At 38.6% G+C, this 19819-nt stretch overlaps 1 protein-coding gene across 6 annotated transcripts in view; it reads right to left on the bottom strand.

Moving 5' to 3' along the window:
* The window catches only part of SMOC2 (SPARC related modular calcium binding 2), a 144772-nt gene that overhangs the window by 49638 nt on the left and 75315 nt on the right, over window positions 1-19819 (bottom strand). For 3 of the 6 annotated variants that reach the window (XM_070740388.1, XM_070740398.1, XM_070740405.1), the window contains exons 5-7: window positions 17764-17811; window positions 10772-10822; window positions 9143-9217 (exon numbers count right to left, since the gene is read on the bottom strand). In XM_070740388.1, coding sequence (XP_070596489.1) covers window positions 9143-9217; window positions 10772-10822; window positions 17764-17811 — 174 coding nt within the window. Of the gene's footprint in view, window positions 1-9142; window positions 9218-10771; window positions 10856-17763; window positions 17812-19819 lie in introns of all 6 variants that reach the window. The other 3 variants (XM_070740361.1, XM_070740378.1, XM_070740369.1) reach the window with 1 other exon arrangement.

Below are 19819 nucleotides of genomic sequence, written 5' to 3'. Positions count from 1 at the left end.
GAAGAGGCAGCAGAAAGCTACTTATCAGTAGGTTATGGAAATTCTGCTATGACAGCTTCCTTAAAGCAAAAAGACAGTTTGTTTTCAGAACAGGAGCACTTTTACTTTATTTTTTCTGCCAGGGAAGTACAGGGAAGGCTGATTCAGATATTCAGCACCAAAACATACAGCAGGCATATTTCTTTGGAGATGGAAGAGAATTTCTTTAAAAGGACAATTCAAAATAACCTATGTGTTTTTTTTAAAAAAAGCAATACATAAATCATCCATTGAAAAGTAAATTGAATTCTTTGCTTCCATCTATCACCATCATAACTGTGAACTGTGGGGCTGAAATGCAAACCGTACTGTGCATTCACATGTGTTCACTGGTTCCCTATAACATCTGCATGAAGGAATGGCACAGGCAATCGCCTGGATAGCTGAATTGGATATCCAGTTATGAGGCCACTCCCTTACTCCCTTAGAAGTTTTGTATAAAGTTATGTGGGTTGTGTTTATATATTTACTTCTCTTCTGTCATGTTCTCATCGTTTGCTAAGTAATAAATAACTGTGAACAGCTCTTCTATGAGGCAGTCACTAAGCAAGGGCTATCTATAAAAAAATCAGTGCATGGGACAGTCTCAAGTTAGCAAACGGCTATAATCTTTGTTTATCCTGGACATATCTTTAGATAAAAATAAGCACAGGATTCAAAATTATTTAGATTTACTTAATGTGCTTTATTGAAACTCATGGATCTGTTTTCAGCAGGCAGAAGTAGACAATATATTTTGCTTTTCTGGTCTTACAATGCCTGTTGATACATAAATAACACTGTACTTGATTGCAAAGAAGGCTTCAGCCAGGGATGGGCAGCAGGCAGGACGGGGTGGAACACAGTTCCACTGGCGGAAATGAAGATGCCTGTGCAGCTCCAGCAGATTGGCAGATGTCACTTCCTGAATTACTGGTCTCGGCTCAGCTCTCCTTTCCCCCCCCTACTGCTGCTGTGTCTGCGCTCCTTGCTTTTTTCCTCTTTCCTCCTTCCTGGCCTCGGACGAGCTTTCCTCTCTCCTGCCCGGCTCCCCTCCAGCCTCCCGCGGCCATCTCCCACCTGAGGTGCAAGCAGAAGGCATGGGTGGAAGTGGCGCTGGCAGCATTTATGCTTCTGGCAGCACCCATTTGCCTAACTATCCAGCTTGAGGTGGGGTGTGTGACCCAAGAAGGAGAATGTGGGAAACACAAAGCAAATTGTCACCCCAGTGAGCGACACTGGTAAGGTTGTAAGTCAAGGACTTAACAGTTCACTTGAACGATGATGATCATTCAAGCTGCTCCCACCTGATCACATGGCCAGCAAGCCACTCCTACCCAATCACATGACTATTAAACCATATCCACAGTGTGGCAGTAAAAATTTTGGCTGCTCATTACTGGCTTCAGCTAATTTCTAGACATGTAACCAGGGCCCTTCAGTCCAGAGGTGGGATTTATCAGGTTCTGACCAGTTCTGGAGAACCAGAAGCAGAACTTTTGAGTAGTTCGGAAACCGGGGGGGGGGGGGGGGGTTGGGGGAAGAAACTACAGAGTCAGGTAATGTATTCCAGGCATTGACCACTTTGTTGCTGAAGTTGAATTTTTTGCAATCAAGTTTGGAGAGGTTTACATTAAGTTTGTATCTATTGCGAGCTTGTGTATTGTTGCGGTTGAAGCTGAAGTAGTCATTGACAGGTAGGACATTGTAGCATATAATTTTGTGTGATACATTTAGGTCAGATTGAAGGTGGCGGAGTTCTAAATTTTCTAGGCCAAAATTTCAAATCTGGTGGCAAAAGGTATTCTGATGCAAACGGAAGAGTGTAGCACTCGTCCCATGAAATATCTCTGGACATTTCTCACTGCTTCACAGTTGCTTGTGCTGTGGTAGTCCTTTTCACAAAGTGCATGTTGTGGGTGTGTTGAGGTTTGGTCATCTTCTTTAACAATCAAGCTCCAAGTTAGCATTTCCTTCTATGGGAACATTGGAATCCTGGCTTCCTTTAAAAATAAGATAGCTATCTCGCCAAATAAAATTAGGCAGAATAAAAGAAAGAAGCTTGCTAAAACTGTATATGTGTTCAACCCAAGTATCTGACATGATTCTTTTATCAGACTTGGAAGGAATACAGACACTTTTACATCTTTCACTGGCCACAAAAATGTCTCGTATCAATGAAAACACTTCAGATAAATAAACAGTAAGCGATCTGTTTTGCAAGGAGGCCGTGGCTTAAATCATGAAAATGGCTATTTTTTCCCCCTCAAGCCTTATTTTTCCCTGAGAGGCATATTACCGTAATATTGTTTAGCCTCTTTGCTATAAATACTGATTTGTTTTGTGCTTCACAGTGTCTTGCATCTATATTCTCACACTTAATCTGAGCTCTTTCGTAACAAGGAAATAAAGACCAAAATGCCTAGTTTTTTAGCTGTACTGTATAATACAAATAGAAACTAATTCTAAATGGTTAATTTTTTGGGGGGGGGGGGAAGTGTCAAAGCAATAATGAAACAGTCCTCAGTCTCCTGATATGGTTATTTTTATTATAGTTGACATAAATTTAGCCTAAAATTGATCCTTGATATGTATTTTCCCATATCATGTCCTACCTACTGAAAATTTTAAAACATATCGCTTTAAGAGTTCAAAATTCCATTTTGATACAGAGAATTAAGACAAAAATTACTATCATAATTACTGTCATATATTTTAACAATATAAGCAACTCAATTAAACAGATGCTAGCAATATATTCTGTTGGATCTGCTTTCAGGGCTACAAAGTAGCTCGTTAAATACTTTAGCCACACTTTAAACTACTCAAAACTTTGGCTACCAGTTCTCCAGAACCTGTCAGAACCTGCTGGGTTTCACCCCCTGGCCGGGTGCTAAAGTAATCATATCTTTAATGTCATTTTCTAGCTTCTAGCAAACAAGCAAATACAATTGATTGTTGCTTTGCTTACAAGACAGGAACAATTCTGTCAATGTTAGCAAACCTGAAATCATGCTGAAACTATAAAACAGACCTGAACACCATTTTATTTTTTATAGGCAGAAATATTATAGGACAGCAATAAAACTAAGTAGATAACTACGTGTCACATGACTTACATCACATAGCTCTCCTCCAATTCATTGGATATCAATCCCTACATCTAATGGAACTGAAACCCAAGAATATTTATAGGGATCAAAATCCACTGTATTTGGAAGACATCCGGTCAAAAATCCTGTCTGATGAGAAACCTTTTGTTTTCTTTTATGTACATTGAGAGCATATGCACCAAAGACAAATTCCTTTTGTTGTCCAATCACACTTGGCCAATAAAGAATTCTATTCTATTCCCACTGTTTATCAAAGAATCTCTTGTTTCTCCTTCAGAATCTTTGCGAAGGAAAACTGGCTAAACCTCTTTTTGACATGTTTGCTCTTTAAAAAAAAAAGATTTGAAGCAAACAAATCATTTCAAAAGGTTCCATGAAGCAGTTCTCAGTAGAAAGCTAATGCAGGTATAAGAAAAAGCAGAATTAATAGAATTAAGAAACTTTGGACAGTCCCCTTTAAGATTCCATGGTGGCTGCTTTATTAACTATTTATTTTAATGCTATAAACAAAATGATGTAGGATTACTTTTATGGGTATCATCCATCCCTGTTAACTTTCAAACAAACAAGGGTGATTTATTCAACAAATGAATATTGGAATTGCTCACTTCAGCTTTGCTTCTTTTTTACCGCATAGCAGGCATAGATGTTTGTGTATTTTGTAATTTGTCTATGCAACTAACTCACTTGGCATTCACTTGTCAAAGCATTATTTAGTTCAGACTTTCCTCCATGAGGTGATAGTTAATTATTTACTTATTTATTTAATTAATTTTGCAAGCCAAAGAGAAAGCATCATGTCCAGCTTTACCAATCAACGGTTTCAATTTTATTTAAGGAAAGAAAGCTGGATGAAGGTGAAAAATATCCTTCCAAATGAAAGTACAGTGATCCCTCGGTTAGCGCGGGGGTTACGTTCCAAGACCTCCCGCGCTAACCGATTTCCGCGTTATACTGGATGCGGAAGTAAAAACACCATCTACGCATGCGCGCCATTTTTTTCATGGCCGCACATGCGCAGATGGTGGAGTTTGCGTGTGGGCGGCGGGGAAGACCAAGGGAAGGTTCCTTCAGCCGCCCAACAGCTGATCTGCTCCGCAGCGCGGAAGCAGCGAGGAGCCGAAGATGGGGTAAAGGCAAAGGGGAAACCCCATCTTCGGCTCCTCGCTGCTGCCGCGCTGCGGAGCGGATCAGGTGTTGGGCGGCTGAAGGAACCTTCCCTTGGTCTTCCCGCCGCCCAGGCAAAGGGGAAACCCCAAGATCGCTTGCCGCTTGCCGCTTTGCAGCTTGGAGCCTTGCTTCCCTTCGCTGCAATAGGCAAGCGGCAAGCGATCTTTAGAAAGAGAGAGAAAGGAGGGCGACTTGCCAGTCCACGCCCCCCTGGATGAACAGCCTCGCATGGCCCCAGCGCCGGGCTCCGCTGTTGCCTCCGCCCCCATTCGGCTCTGCAGCTGAGAGGCCTTCCCGGCAGAGCCCTCCCCAACAGCTCCCGCCGCCAGCGCAAAAAAGAAAAGAAAAAAAATCCCCAAAAGAGGCAGGCACAAAGCGGGGGCACAAGGGGAGCTGCCCGGCAGAGGTTGCTTTTTTTCTTCTCGTGGGCAAGTGGAGGGGGGGAGAGAGAAGGGAGGAAGAGAGTGTGAGAGAGGAAGAAAGAGAGAGAGAAATGATAGAAAAAAGGGGAGAAAAAAGAGAAATGAGAAAATGATTGAAGCATAGTGACAGGAAAGAAAGAGAAAGAGACAGAGAAGTGACTCTTGGTGATGACGTATGACGTCATCGGGTGGGAAAAACCGTGGTATAGCAAAAAAACCGTGGAGTATTTTTTAATTAATATTTTGTGAAAAACCGTGTTGTAGCGTTTCGCACTAATCGAGACCGTGCTAATCGAGGGATCACTGTACTTCAAGACATGCTAGATATTCTATCACTGACATCAATGACTCAATAAGATTATATGTTTCTATCATTTGACAAGAATTGACTGGATTCAGATTTGTAAATATGGATTTTCATTATCAAAATGAATCATTCTTTTCCACCAATAGTCCCTCTCTCTCTCCTCCAAAATTGGCTGGCTTATCCTTTTAGAGAAGATTTCTGAGATGAAATGGTAGGAGACTATTTTCTTAATGATAAATGGATACTATTAGATACTGCTCTGTAATTCAGTGGAATTATAAGACTTTCTTGGCATCTGACAGATTTCTGATACATTTCTGATTTTCAGTCTATAGGTCTAATAAATTATAAAAACCAACATATCTTATATATGAAAATCAAAAGGCACTGCTGTTTTAGGCTGAAGCTGCAGAAAAATCATACAATGTAAGTAAAAATAGTTTATACAAGATTACTATCTTTGGACATTAAATTAATGTATGCTATTATTAAAAAAAAGACTGGCCCTGTGAAAAAGGAGGCAGACATGTCAACTGTGGAGTTTCCATAAAATCCTGAAACATTCTGAACAGAAATCGTGTCACTTGGATGTTAAACAGAACAGTTTTTAAAAGTTTTAGGGTGGGAGGGTCTTTATTCTTGATGGGAGGCACAATCTAGGGATAGCAGAAGGCAGACTTTGTAAGAATTTTGAGCTAATAGGTAAAGTTAAAAGTTAAAAGAAAATCCTTGTAAAAATGAGACTTTTGAATGTGTATATTTTTGTGAATTGAAATGTAAGCAACACTAGGGAGGTCTGGAAAGGCTTATCTATTTGCATAGGACAAGCAAGTAGAGGAAACATAAAGCAAACATATTTATGTTATATACCATTTTAGTACCGAAAAGAATAAAGCAAATATTCAACAAGCGATGCTTACATGTCCATGATTATAGCAGCTACTCTTTTTTTCATATGCATACAAAAAGTGAATGGGGAGAAATAGCAGGACTGTTCACTATATACTGAATCTTCTCAGAGGGAAGTCCTACTGAGTTTGAAAAAAAAAGAAGTATTCCTAAACATCAAGTAGGTACAACAGCTTTTCCTGAGCCGGCATTCTCCAAATAGCTTGAAGTTAAATCCATATGATTTCCTAGCCATGTTTTAAAACTGGGAATTAAGGAGATGAAGTGTGCCAAAAGTGCTTTTCAGAAAACAACTAGATTTTCTTGTGGGTTTTTTTTCCCCTTGAAAAACTAAGAACTGAAGAAGCTTCTTGGATGAGAAGCAAAGCATCTTCAAGGGGGAAAACCAAGAAAATCCAGTTGCCTTTTGAAAAACACCCTTGGGACCACCGTGATCTAGATCAGTGTTTCCCAACCTTGGCCACTTGAAGATATGTGGACTTCAACTACCAGAATTCTGGGCGTTGAAGTCCAAATATCTTCAAGTGGCCAAGGTTGGGAAACACTGATCTAGAGGTTTGAGAATCTTTCAAGGAAGAGGAATAATAATAATAATAATAATAATAATAATAATAATAATAATAATAATAATAATAATAATCTACTCCTTGCATTTAATTATTATTATTATTATTATTATTATTATTATTATTATTATTATTGAAATATGAAGAATAATTTTGTAATAATAATAATAATAATAATAATAATAATAATTATTATTATTATTATTATTATTATTATTATTATTATTATTTAGATTTAGATTTAGATTTAGATTTAGATTTAGATTTAGATTTAGATTTAGATTTAGATTTAGATTTAGATTTAGATTTAGATTTAGATTTAGATTTAGATTTAGATTTAGATTTAGATTTAGATTTAGATTTAGATTTAGATTTAGATTTAGATTTAGATTTGTATGCTGCCCCTCTCCGCAGACTCGGGGCGGCTCACAACAATAATAATAACAATGTGCAATGTAACAAATCTAATATTTAAAAGAAAGCATCTAAAAGCCCATCATTTAAAAACCATACAACACAAGCATCATGATGATTTTGGTTTCTTTTCTCCTTACTGTTACATAACTACCCTTTTAAAACTCTTCTTATAGGAAAAACACTAGTGTAAACATACCAGTATCAATAGTTATACCAGCTGGAAACAAACTCCAAGCTTAGCCAAATCAAGGCCGTACAAGGAATTAGGACTTTCCAGCTTTTCCCAAGAAATTGGACTCTTCATATCATGCCAGTCAAATTTATTTTGAATTTATAGTTTCCAAACCAGCCAGATGGTTTTGACTTAATGTCAGAGAAAACAATTACATTTCCTGGTACTAAAAATACAATTTAATGATGGTTTTCTATCCTTTTATGGTATCCATAATCTACCGCCTCAGCCAGCTGCCTCATTTTGTATAATGATAGAGCCTGTCTTGGTACTTGTGAACAGCTTATAGAGCTGAGTTGTCAAGCTGATTTTTACGATATCTATGGAGAGGGAATGGTCATTATTTTGTTTGACTTGTGGTCTCCTGTATTTTTACATATGAGATAAAAATTGGTTCCAAGCATAACACTTATTTTGCTTTAGCCATAAATAGTCTCCAGAGTAATAAAGATGAAATAAATACTATTTACAATGAATTATATCTAGGCTCTTTTTATGGTTTGGCTTTATTTTTATCTGCTCAGAAATGTAAAATGTTATGTTCTCTCACAATGAATTTCCAATACAACAATTTATTTGTATCAACAAAGGGGTTTTTCCTCTCTTTTTTTCAGCCTTTTATGTTGTAGTGAAACAGAACAAGATATAGAGTAAAACTTCAACGATTAACCTTTGCAGTTAATATGTATTGTCCAATATTAAAAGAAAAACTGTAAAAATTTGATGTAGTTTTGTTGTCAGGTTGTGTGGATCTTTCTTTTTTGATTGAGCTGAGGAAGGGAAGCTGTATTGTAGTTGTTGAGTAGAAATGGGGGGAAAAAGTAAGGCAAAGATGGGTCGATAGAAACAACTTGGTGAAGGTGTTGTGTAATTGCCAAATTGCTTGGAGCTTCAAATGATGTTAACCCCCATAAATTTTACTATTTAGAACCTTCACTTCAGATATTACCTGCTGCTGCCCCCTGACTCTATTGTCTCTTCCTTGGTCCTTTAGCCAAGATCAAAGGGGTCTTTGTTTTCTGCATTGCCAGTGACTGTGTTTTAAGCTTTTGTAACCAGCACAGTAGATGCTAAGTTTTAACAAAACTAACAAAGCTTTCTAGAATGGTGTTTAAAAAACATTTTCTGGAATTCAAAGAAACATGCAATCAACTATTTTTTTTAATCCATATCGAATCTGGAATGCCATTTCTAATTTTCTCTCATATTCATCCTCAAAATTCTTCCCTTCTAATCACAAAATATCCTTCCTTCTTGTCATCTATTTGGCTACAGATAGCCAATGTGAAATATCTTCCCCACCCTTTTATTTTTTTTTATTAACTATGATAATAACAACAAAGGGTAGGGAATCATAAAAGACAGCAAAATGAGAGCAAATCCCATACTTTGCTAATACTGATGATTGACCTAGTTTGGTGATGAAATCTTTGCAAGAAAAAACCCAAGCTCAGTGAGTGTGAATCCTTCAGCATATAATTTAATAACATATAAAAATAGTATTTTGATGCAGCTTAATTCTGAGCACATTTTTAATATACAAAGATAAAACCACCTTGGAAAAGTATTTTTTGTATAGTCGAACTGACATCTAAGATCATTAATTTATTTGATTTACTGTATAGTCTGTTTATTCTGCCTTGTTGACCAAATCTTAGGATGCAGAAAACTTACTTTTCCTCCTGGTCAATCTTGTTGGTTCTGGTTCTCCTTCGGTTTCATGGCAGCCATATTTCCTACCACAGATCCGCACCATTGGTTAGGGGTTCGCTGCCTCAGGGAGGGAAGATGGGCTCCCCTCTACCCTGCTGGTGGTCCCCCTTCACTTTGCCCCCGCTACGAGGGGCTTAGGTCCAAATTTGGACCCTCCGGTGCAGAGTATTTGGAGTTGGCCACAGAGGTCACCGGAAGTGACCAAACAGCAATGAAGACAACTAGAAAATATGGTTGTTTTCTGATGTTGATATGTTGCTAATTAATATGCTTACCAGAATTTTTAGTGGTCTTATTTTGTCTGCTCTTTACTTGCTCGGTCCATAATGTAGGGTAGCGAGAAGCTATATCTAGAACAATAAAGAACAAAACCAGACTGTTACAATGGAAAACTTAATTGCTTCCATAAAATATTAATTCAAGGAAATGAAAAATGTAAAAATGTGACAGAACAACCTCTTATTTATGAAGGTATTTAGAAAATGTAGCATGACAACATTTCAGCTTAAACACAATGCATGCAATAAATGTGTTAAATAGCTTTATTTTACACTAATAACAAATTATGATCCTAAAATCCAACACTCTTGGCATAAACCCAGAAACAACATTGATTGTCTGAATAACTGGGGTGAATCACAAACAATGGGATAAGTCTGTGAATGGTTTAGAGGGTTTGGCTTCCTCCTTGCAAATGGGTTTGGTAGCACATACCTCTTAGTCTAATGATTTACTATTAAAAATCCTCTATAAATTCTTTCAGTGATCCAGGTTCAAAGGCAATTTAAAAATCATTGTGTTATTTTAAAGTCTAATCAAGTTATGTTTGTGCTGTCGGTTTAAAATCAGCATTCCAAGTAAGGCATCCATTGAAATCAGAACTCTGAGGCAGGTAGATCCCTCAAAGAACGATTTATTGGATACATCATATTGGCCCAACTGGTGAAAACTGACTCTAAAAATTCCCATGGTTTTCACTTAATTAAAAAGTGAAAGTTCTCTTCCTCCCCCTCCAGTCATCAGTCACATTATCCAATAGAGGTGTTGGTAGGTCGCTTGGTTACTCCACTCCCTGTTAGAATGACCTTGGTTTCCACAAGAAATTTTTTTATTTGGGGGCCAAGCCAAGCCATCTAATTTTCTTCCTAAAATTAATTTTTTTTCTCCTTTCTCCCCCCCTCCCTTGCGCCAATCATGAAGCCTCAAAGATGGCCTCAGCCAGGTTCGCTTCAGGGTTGACATGGAGATTATTATCATGGTTACAGTCCAACTCAACTGGAGGAAAATTGATCTAGATCAGTGATGGCGAACCTATGGCATGGGTGCCACAGATGGCACTTGAAGCCATATCTGCTGGCACATGAGTCATTGCCCTAGCTCAGCTCCAGTGTGCATATGTGTGCCAGACAGCTTATTTTTGGCTTGTACATAGGATCTGGGAGGGCATTTTTTGCTTCCAGGGAGCCTCCCAGGAGATGGGGGAGGCATTTGTACCTTCCTCCGGCTCCAGGGAAGCCTTTGGAGCCTGGGGAGGGCAAAACACAAGCTTATTGGGCCCACTAGAAGTTGGGAAACAGGTCATTTCTGGCCTACAGAGGGCCTCCGTGGGGGGGAGAAGCTGTTTTCACCCTTCCCAGGCATTGAATTGTGGGTGTGGGTACTCATGCATGCATGATAGCACACGCCCACGCTCTTTCGGCACCCGCGGAAAGAAAGGTTCACCATCACTGATCTAGATTATTAATTAGAATCTACTGCATCAAAAATAGGAAGTGACTTAGTATCTCACAGAAGAGAATACAAAATAAACCCTGGCCATATTGCTATAATATCAGACACACAGTTTGTAACAGAACTCAGCTAATATTGTTAAGGCCTGCCCTTCCCATTCTATAAATTCTCACCTTCTTCATCTCCTTGGGGCTGAGGCTCCAGTGCAGGAGCTGAGGCATCATCTGAATTCAGAATGGAAAAGATTTGCAAGGAGACTACAATTATGAAAGTAAGCTAAATAAGTGCACGTATATAATAAATGCCTGCTACTTAATAAATTAACACACACATCAAATGAATGTAAGAAGTTATATATGTAAGTATTTAAGACATTTTAGTCATTGTCTTCATTAAATTAGATGCATTTATGAGAGTTTCTGTCATGAACAAGACAATTCTAGTAACCCCATTCACTCCAACCTAGAAATTTCTTATATTCCCTTATAATTGCATCACATCCATGATAACATGATAAAAGCGTGCAAAAGTCATAATACTTTGAAAATTCACAAACATCTCACATTTATTTTAATATATTTGTTTTTTCTAGATAACATAGGTTCCCAGAGGAACATATAACCCAAACGTAATGCTTAGATAAAGTACAAACCAGTAAAAAAAAAAGTTTATAATTCAAACATGGATTTTAAAGCAGAAAAGATTTTGGGACTTGAATTATTTACAAGGTTGCCATAACTTAAATGACTTTATGTAGACTATTCAATTTTTGTTATTATTATTTGTTCATAAATTGAATCTCTTGACATATTAACTGAAATAATGAAAAAGGCATTGATTAAAACAGGCTTTTGACAGTATGCTTTGGTCAAAAAGATCTATCTTCCTTCTTTTAGCTAGAGATACTTGTCAAAAGGGTTCTGATGAATATCTTAAAAATCAGATGTCAACTCATTTCTGTCTTTTTATCAGAAAACAATTCAGACATTTCCCATATACTTTTTATGCATACTACAAACTAGGCATGTGATGGTGAACTTTTGGTTTGTGTGCACAGATGGCATGTGGAGCCATATCTTTGAGCACATGAGCTGTTGCCCTAGTTTAGCTCCAGTGTATATGCACAAGCTGGCCAGCTGATTTTTGGTTGGCCCTGTCTAGCCACTCCTCCCCTCCCTGGAGTCTCCATGGGCCCATTTTGGATGCCAGGTTCCTATGGCAAACACCAAGGCTCTAGGAGGGCATTTTTGGCCTCTTGTTGACCTCTGGGGGACAAGGGAAGCTGGTGTTTTCTCCACAGGCTCCAAGAAAGCCCCCAGAGCTTGGGTAGGGTGAAAAACAAGCCTACCGGGCCCAATGGAAGTCAGAAAATGGGATGTTTCTGGCCTCCAGAGACCCTGCTAGGCCCAAAGCAGGGTGTGTGGGAGATCATGCATGCTTGCACAGGGGATGGGGCAGCACATGGGGGTCATGCATGCATGTGTGTGCATGTGGCAGGGGCGGGTGCATTGAATTGTGGGTGTGGACATATGCATACACACTTACACACTTTCAGAACCGGAGGGGGGGAAAGGGTTGCCATCACAGGACTATGCTATAAGACTGCAACAAAAACAATGTTACAGTGTACCAAATTTTTGGTTGTCTACATACTCCAATTTGTGGAGGGGGGTGTAATTTTTTTTTTGTTTGCTTTCTTCTTGCAGTTTGTTTTTTGGTGGCTTGTCAATCTTTCTAACTCATTGAAAAGGTTAGATATACTATGAAGAGATCAAAGATGATAATGTACAAATTAAAAGAACAATATATGAGAAAATGTTCCTCAAATTATAAAACTTTGTAAAACAATGCTTTTATCATCTACATCTAAAAAGCAGGGTTGGGAAACGTTGTGTTTACTTGGTTAATGGTTAATTCTAAATAAAAAGCCATAAATGTTCACCTTATACTCTAAAGAAATGGGAAAAAAGATCTCTTTTTAAAATGGACATGGCACTTCTCTGTATTTTAAAAAAGAAAATAACAGCATATGCATTGCATATATCATTTACAAATCTGGGCACACCCTCAATGATATTTTACTTGAGTCTTCTGTAGCATTTGCTTTACAGTCTTCTCTAAGTGGCTTACAGAATCAGCATACTGCCCCCAATGAACTGGGTCCTCATTTTACTAACTTTGGAAGGATGGAAGGCTGAGTCAGCTTTGAGTCAAAATAGAACACCTGACAGCTGGGAGAATCAGCCTGCAATACTGCATTCTAACCACTGCACCATCATTGCTCACATGTTATTTCTATTCTGCTAATAAGACAATGCTGATTATTACTAGAAGTTGGTAGTCATGATGGTAATATTGTCTAAAGTAACTATCAGCCTATAGAGTTTTACATTGCTCTATTTTATCTATTTGATTTTATTTCTACTTTGAGAATGAATACCTATGGAACTTCTAGTGTTGTTAAAAATAAAATAAGAAAGTCTAGCTGCCTTTTGGAAAAAACACCTTTTTGATTATTGTGAATATCCATAGACAGTGGGAATTACAATTTAGCTGTATCTAGGGGGGCATCGATTTCCCTTATTTACTCAAACAGAAATTTTACCACTAGTGTCTTTAAAGATATATGACATGCCCCACAAAATACATCATAGTCATTGTTATCTCAATCTTCTCTATCCAGTACCATATGACAATATTGTGTTTTACACCTAGATTAGATAATCAGTGGAATTTGTGACCAGAGATGCCATAGTAATATTGTTAGTAATCTGTGGAGGCCAATGATTTTTCTTATCTAAAAATTGAATTTCCATCAGATAGGAGGAAATACAACAGTGTCAGTGCTGGGTAGATTGTAAAGTAGCTCAATTAATAATGATTGTTTGTCATAAAAAATGCTCAAATGTAATAATGAGGGGCTAGCCAATAGTCCTAAGGGATCTTTTAGGCAAAACACAGTTGGCTTTCATTTCTATCCTTTGAATGAGGTCAGCTGTGAAAGTTCTCATGTTGTATCTACCACCTAGTTTTCTCACCTAATGTCCATTGAGGCTATCAGCACTGTCACATTACCTTCTGAATAGATGGACAAGAAATAGAGAATTATCTACACAGAGCTACCTTGGTCACATCTAATGGGGATTCTCATCCTGTAGCCCCCAAAACAAGTGAAGTGTCTGCATAGCACCAGTGTTTTGTATTTGTATTTGTATTTATTAGATTTGTATGCAGCCCCTCTCCAAAGATTTGAGGCGGCTAACAACAATATAAAAAGACAATGTAAACAAATATAATATTAAAACAATCTAAAAAAACCCAATTTAAAGAACCACTCATACATACAAGCATACCATGTATAAATTCTATAAGCCTAGGGGGAAGAGAAATTTCAATTCCCCCATGCCTGACGACAAAGGTGGGTTTTAAGGAGCTTGCGAAAGGCAAGCAGGGTGGGGGCAACTCTGATATCTGGGGGGAGCTAGTTCCAGAGGGCCTGGACCGCCACAGAGAAGGCTCTTCTCCTCGACGGGACCCGGAGAAGGCCAACTCTGTAGGACCTAACCGGTTGCTGGAATTCGTGCGGCAGAAGGCGGTCCCAGAGATATTCTGGTCCGATGCCATGAAGGGCTTTATAGGTCAAAACCAACACTTTGAATTGTGACCGGAAATTGATCAACCAATGCAGACTGCGGAGTTTTAAAATGTAAGTACCAGCCTAATCAAAACCGAATCCTGCAATGTCATGTATGATTCTGTTCTATATGGAAAAGAAAGCTCCAGGCAATCCTAAAGCAAAATATAGGCAACTAAATAAGCACTTTCTGTACTTTGATGTTCCAATTCCATTTTTAAATATTTGCATCCAGGTTTTAAAGGTCTGGAAATATAAGGAACATATCAGAAAAGTAAGAAATATTTTAAAAAACCATAAGAAACAACGTGACTTGATTCTTGAAAACCTTTTCAATGTAAAAATGCCCCAATGTTTCAGAATCGATGTTGGCTTTGTCTGGTCAACTGGGATCCCAATATGCCTCTTAAGTGTCATTCTAGATATTTAGGTAACAAGGTATTAAATCTGAACAGCCATTCTGCCAAGCCATAAATATGACTTGCGGCAGCTGGCTGGCCTCAGCAACAACCAACACACATGCAGAACCTTGCTTTAGAAAACATATAGCTTCACATCTTCTTTTGTTCCCCTGTGTCTCAAACACAGTGTGTAGCTGAGATTTCTTTCTTCACTGCTGCTCTGACTCAACACTCAGGCAGAGTTTAAAAAATACATAGCATATTTAGTACTTTGTGTGCTACTAAAAATGTCTAATTTATGACCTGTATTGAGTTTCTTCAGAAAAGCTAATTGACATCTGGAGCTGACATATTTGCCTGGCAAATGTATGAAAGAGTGATTGCCCTCAAGTAGCATATATACACAGCTCACATTACTCAGTTGAAAAGTTACTTGTGTTTTCATATGAAATGTTTAAGGGTGCTATGGTTCCTTTAGAAGCATAAATCAAGAATAGTTATATAAGGTTGAATATATGAAACTCAGCTTTCCTGAGTTTGGGCACTTCGTTGCAAATCACTAAAGCAAATAAAGAAAAGAAGAAAAATAAAACTAAATAAACTTGAATATACACCCCTATTAATCTTGAGCATAGTTCTACCAGCTACATTGGGAAGTAAACTGGTCTAGACAGATACATGGAAGATTTTAACACAGACACATTAAATGTTATGAAGAGATAACATTAATAAAAGAAACTGGCTCTGAGTACAATCCATCAGTTTAACTTATTATAATAAGTCATAGCCAGAAATTTTAACTTCCATTACCAGAAGACTGAATAAAAGAGTTCAATCTTAAATAGAGCAGATTTTAGAAAAAATGCAGAATGTTCCAGAAGTCAGCAGCCAAGAGTTTAAGGACTTTCAAGTACAGCACAAATACCACTAACTGTAAGTGAATGGTATGTGAGAATTGTAACAATTCACAAAAGGAAAATAAAGACAATGGATTTCGGAATAGAGGATGAATAGGACTGAATGAAACTGAACTTGATAGATTTAGCCCGTTTTTATTTGCCAGATCATTATTACATCCTGTTTCTGTTAAAAGTTTTTGGAATATCGGTTCACTACTAGAATTAATATAACTATGCACATTTTTCCTAACATGCACCTGTAGGCAATGTTCCCTCTAATTTTTTTTCGGTGTGGGCGGAAAAGTATAGTGTCTGAGCGACAGTCCCTTTGGGACTGGGTGGCATAGAAAAATAAATAAATAAATAAATAAATGAATGAATGAATGAATGAATAAATAAGAAAAAAATTCCCTTCTTTTTTTATTAAAAGAAATTAATAATAAAACAAAACCAAAATCTATTACTATTATTATCTTCACTTTTTCCATCCCTGTCTCCTCCCCCCTTGTGTGTGTGTGTGTGTGTGTGTGAACTCTTGAACCATTTCCAATTAGAGGTGAGCTATTGGAAATGGTTCAAGAGGTCACACACACACACACACACACACACACACACACAAACAGCTGGTTTTTTTTCTCTGTTATTATTTGGCTGCTTTTTACCATATGCTTTAAATCAAGAGTCATTTCTCTCTCTTTCTCTCTCCCCCTCTTGCTCTCTCTCTCTCTTTCTCTCTCTCTATTGCTTTCTTTCTCTCTCACTCTTTCTTTATATCTCTCTTGCTTTCTTTCTCTTTTCTCTCTTGCTATCTCTCCCCCCCCTTTCTCTCTTTCTGTCAGCAGCGGCATTGGGCAGTAGCCGTGGGGCAGCGGCAGGGTGATCAGCTGTGAGGCGGAGCTCCGGAACGGAGGCACCGACAGTGAGGGGGCTGCGAGAGCGCTTTCTCCCAGTGCTTCGGGAACGCCTGCCCTGCCTCTACTGCAGCCCCCTTGCTGGAAGTCTGGGATGAAAGCCCTCCCAGCGAAGGGGCTGCGAGAGGGGCAGGCATTCCCGAAGCCTGTGGAGAAAGCCCTCTCTTGCAGCCCCCTGGCTGGCAGCGCTTTCGTCTCGCAGCCGCCACCGCCGCAGGAGAAGTCATGCGCTAAGGCAGGAGGCGGCGGAGGAGGAGAAGGGGTGGATCGGGCGGGCAGGGGGCAGGGCTGAGAAGCCAGGGGGGGCATTTGGCTGGAGGCACCATGGGGAGGCAGGGGTGGCCGCGGCTCCCTTTCCTCCTACTGCTGCACCTCCCCGCCCCCCCCATGGGCTGGCAGGGAGATGGGGAGCGCGCGCCCATGGAAAAGGGTGTTCAGGGGGGTGTTTGGGATGCGCGCGCATGCGCACGCACAACTTACAGGGAATGGTGCCTGTAGGCATATTATTTTTCCAGCATTTCTTTCAAGTTATAAGTTTCACAGCAATACACAATGTTGCAAACATAGAGACATTTACTGTATTTTTCGGTGTATAAGACATACCTTTTCCTTCCTAAAGTAGGCTGATAATTAAGGTGCGTCTTATACTCTGAACGTAGCTTTTTTTCCCAACCCTAACTACCTGCTAACGATCTTCCCAGCTCTTACCTTGCAGGCTCTTTCATTGTTTCTCTCTGCGAAGAATGTTTTCCAAGCCCTAAGTCTTTGCAGGGGGTTTTTCATTACTCTAACTTGCTCTGAGTAAGTTTCTTTCTAGCTCTAACCAGGTGCTAATGATATTCCCAGCTCTTACCAGCTTGCAAGCTCTTTCACTGTTACTCTCTGCAAAGAAGAATGTTTTCCAAGCCCTAAGTCTTTGCAGGGTTTTTTCCATTGCTCTACTTGCTCAGGCTGTTTCTTTCCAGGTGCTTCCAGTTTACAGAGTCAGCACATTGCTCCCAATAATCTGGTTCCTCATTTTATTGACCTCAGAAGAATGCAAGGCTGAGTCAACCTGGTGTCTGATGAGATTTGAACTGCCAAATTGCAGGCAGCTGGCAGGCAGCAGAAGAAGTAGTCTGCAGCACTGCATTCTAACCACTGTGGCATTGTGGCACTTAATAATGAAATAAGAAGCCTAAGTTGCTTTTTTTGGGGGGGGGTTTCCACTGAAATATATTGAATCTGTATAAAAGAAAATAGCTTTTCCTATTTAATGGAGACTGATTATATATATATAATACATATATTATCTATAATATTAAATAGCATGATATTTACCTGTTTTTCCTGTACCTTCACGCTGTGGCAGCTTCTCATTTAGAGATCCTAAAAGTAAAGAGGAAACAATGCAATGTAAGAAGCATTGAAAGTATGGAGTTGTGTTAGCAAATGTCAAAGGGAGCAGGCAAATAACTGTTTAGGCATTTATTAATATGGGGAATAGAAGAATAAGCCTTTATTTGATAATGTGTCATTCCTGAACATTGGGCGTTATCAAACAAAATGAAATTTTTCACAAAGTCAAAAATCTATGAATCTATGAATCTATGAAATCCCTTGCAAAACATGTGCAGCCACATACATTGGACAAACTAACCGAAGAGTGAGCCAACGCATAGCAGAACATGTGAATGCAGTCAAAAAACAAGAAAAGACCTCCTCCCTTGTCCAGCACATTAAAAAAACAGGGCACGAAATTGACTTTGAAAAAACTAAATTACTCCACAAAACAGAGAATTTATATAGAAGAATTTCTCTAGAAGCTATCGAAATTGAGAGGAGACCCCTTTGTCTAAATAAAAGAGATGATACCTCCCGCCTGCCAGAGATTTGGAAACCAGCCTTAAACAAAATAAACACTTCATAATAATCAGCATGTCAATCCTTCTAATAATTATGATTTTAGAATTTTATATTTGGAAATCAGCCTTAAACAAAACACTTCATAAAAATCTCCATGTCATTCCTTCTATAACTATGATTACACCAACCAATCAGATCACTGAAACATAATCACCCAATCTATTTGCTACATTCAAAACAAATCTCCACCCCCACACTACATACTAGGAAGAAATGTCAGTTGCTAACATTCCATTTACAACAACACAAAGATTGGAACTTCAGCCTGAAGATGGTGAATGTGATTTCGCCGAAACGTCGCGTAGACATGCAAAACATTACACAGGGCAAAACCCGAACTCAGAACAATCTACATATATATATATATATATATGTATATATATATATATATATATATATATATATATATATATATATATATATATATATCTCCACCTTAAGATATATGTAAATAACAAAACACAATGCTAATATCAAGCCGGATACATATGCCAAATTTCCATATCATCAATGTGCTTTAAGGAGTTTCTTTACTTTCTTCTTTCTCCCTCCCCTCCCATAACTTTTTAAGAAGATGTTGAATAACCATTTGTCTGAAGTAATGTAGGGTCTCCTGCCCAAGCAGGGGCTTGGGCTAGAAGACCTCCAAGGTCCATTCCAACTCTGTTTTCTTCTTCTTCTTCTTCTTCTTCTTCTTCTTCTTCTTCTTCTTCTTCTTCTTCATCATCATCATCATCATCATCATCATTTATCCCTGGGACTAACAGTGCTTATTGGAAACTTTTACAGAAGAAAGCAAGACATTTTACATATGCATTGTATTTTACAATATTGTAAGGGAAAAAAAACTTAGTGAACAATACCTTTCAGCAATAATTGAACACCTGTTTCAAAAGTTCCTTTCCTTTCCCAAAGGCTCAATATCTCTGGAATTTCTTTTAGTTCCCTAAATTTTGATCTCTGGAGTAGTAAAAATGTCTGGGTTGCATCTGGTGCATTTCAACAAACAGTTTGTGGAGGATGGGAACATTTAACTTTATGCAGCCAATGAAGCTGATCTGCTTTATGCTGCATCTCTCAAGTTGTCCAGGGATGGGCTACTGCCCAGATGGGGGGGGGGGGGAACGCAGTGAAGTAGCAAAAATGGAGCTCCACCCCAGAGCACCCAATTTGCATTAAAAGATGCTGACAGAAAATGCAGGGCATCCTGCATAAGCCACACCCATAGTGTGGTAGTAAAAATTTTGGTAGCCCTTCACTGGTGGCTTCAATCAAATTGACTATACAACTTCTGGTTGATACTACAAGTTACATTAGTTCTAGTTACACACAGGTTTGTGCAAAAATACCATGTTCCGAGTAATCCCCAATAGTCAAAATTCTCCCCAATTCACACTGAACCTTGCCTACATCATACTCATATATGCATTCAAAAAAATCTTCTAAAATATGCTGAATTTACTGGAACTTA

Source organism: Erythrolamprus reginae, chromosome 1 (assembly GCF_031021105.1).
Source record: "Erythrolamprus reginae isolate rEryReg1 chromosome 1, rEryReg1.hap1, whole genome shotgun sequence".
In the NCBI taxonomy this organism is placed as follows: Eukaryota; Metazoa; Chordata; class Lepidosauria; order Squamata; family Dipsadidae; genus Erythrolamprus; species Erythrolamprus reginae.
The sequence above is the reverse complement of the archived record's forward strand: the minus strand, read 5'-3'. Positions and strand labels throughout refer to the sequence as shown.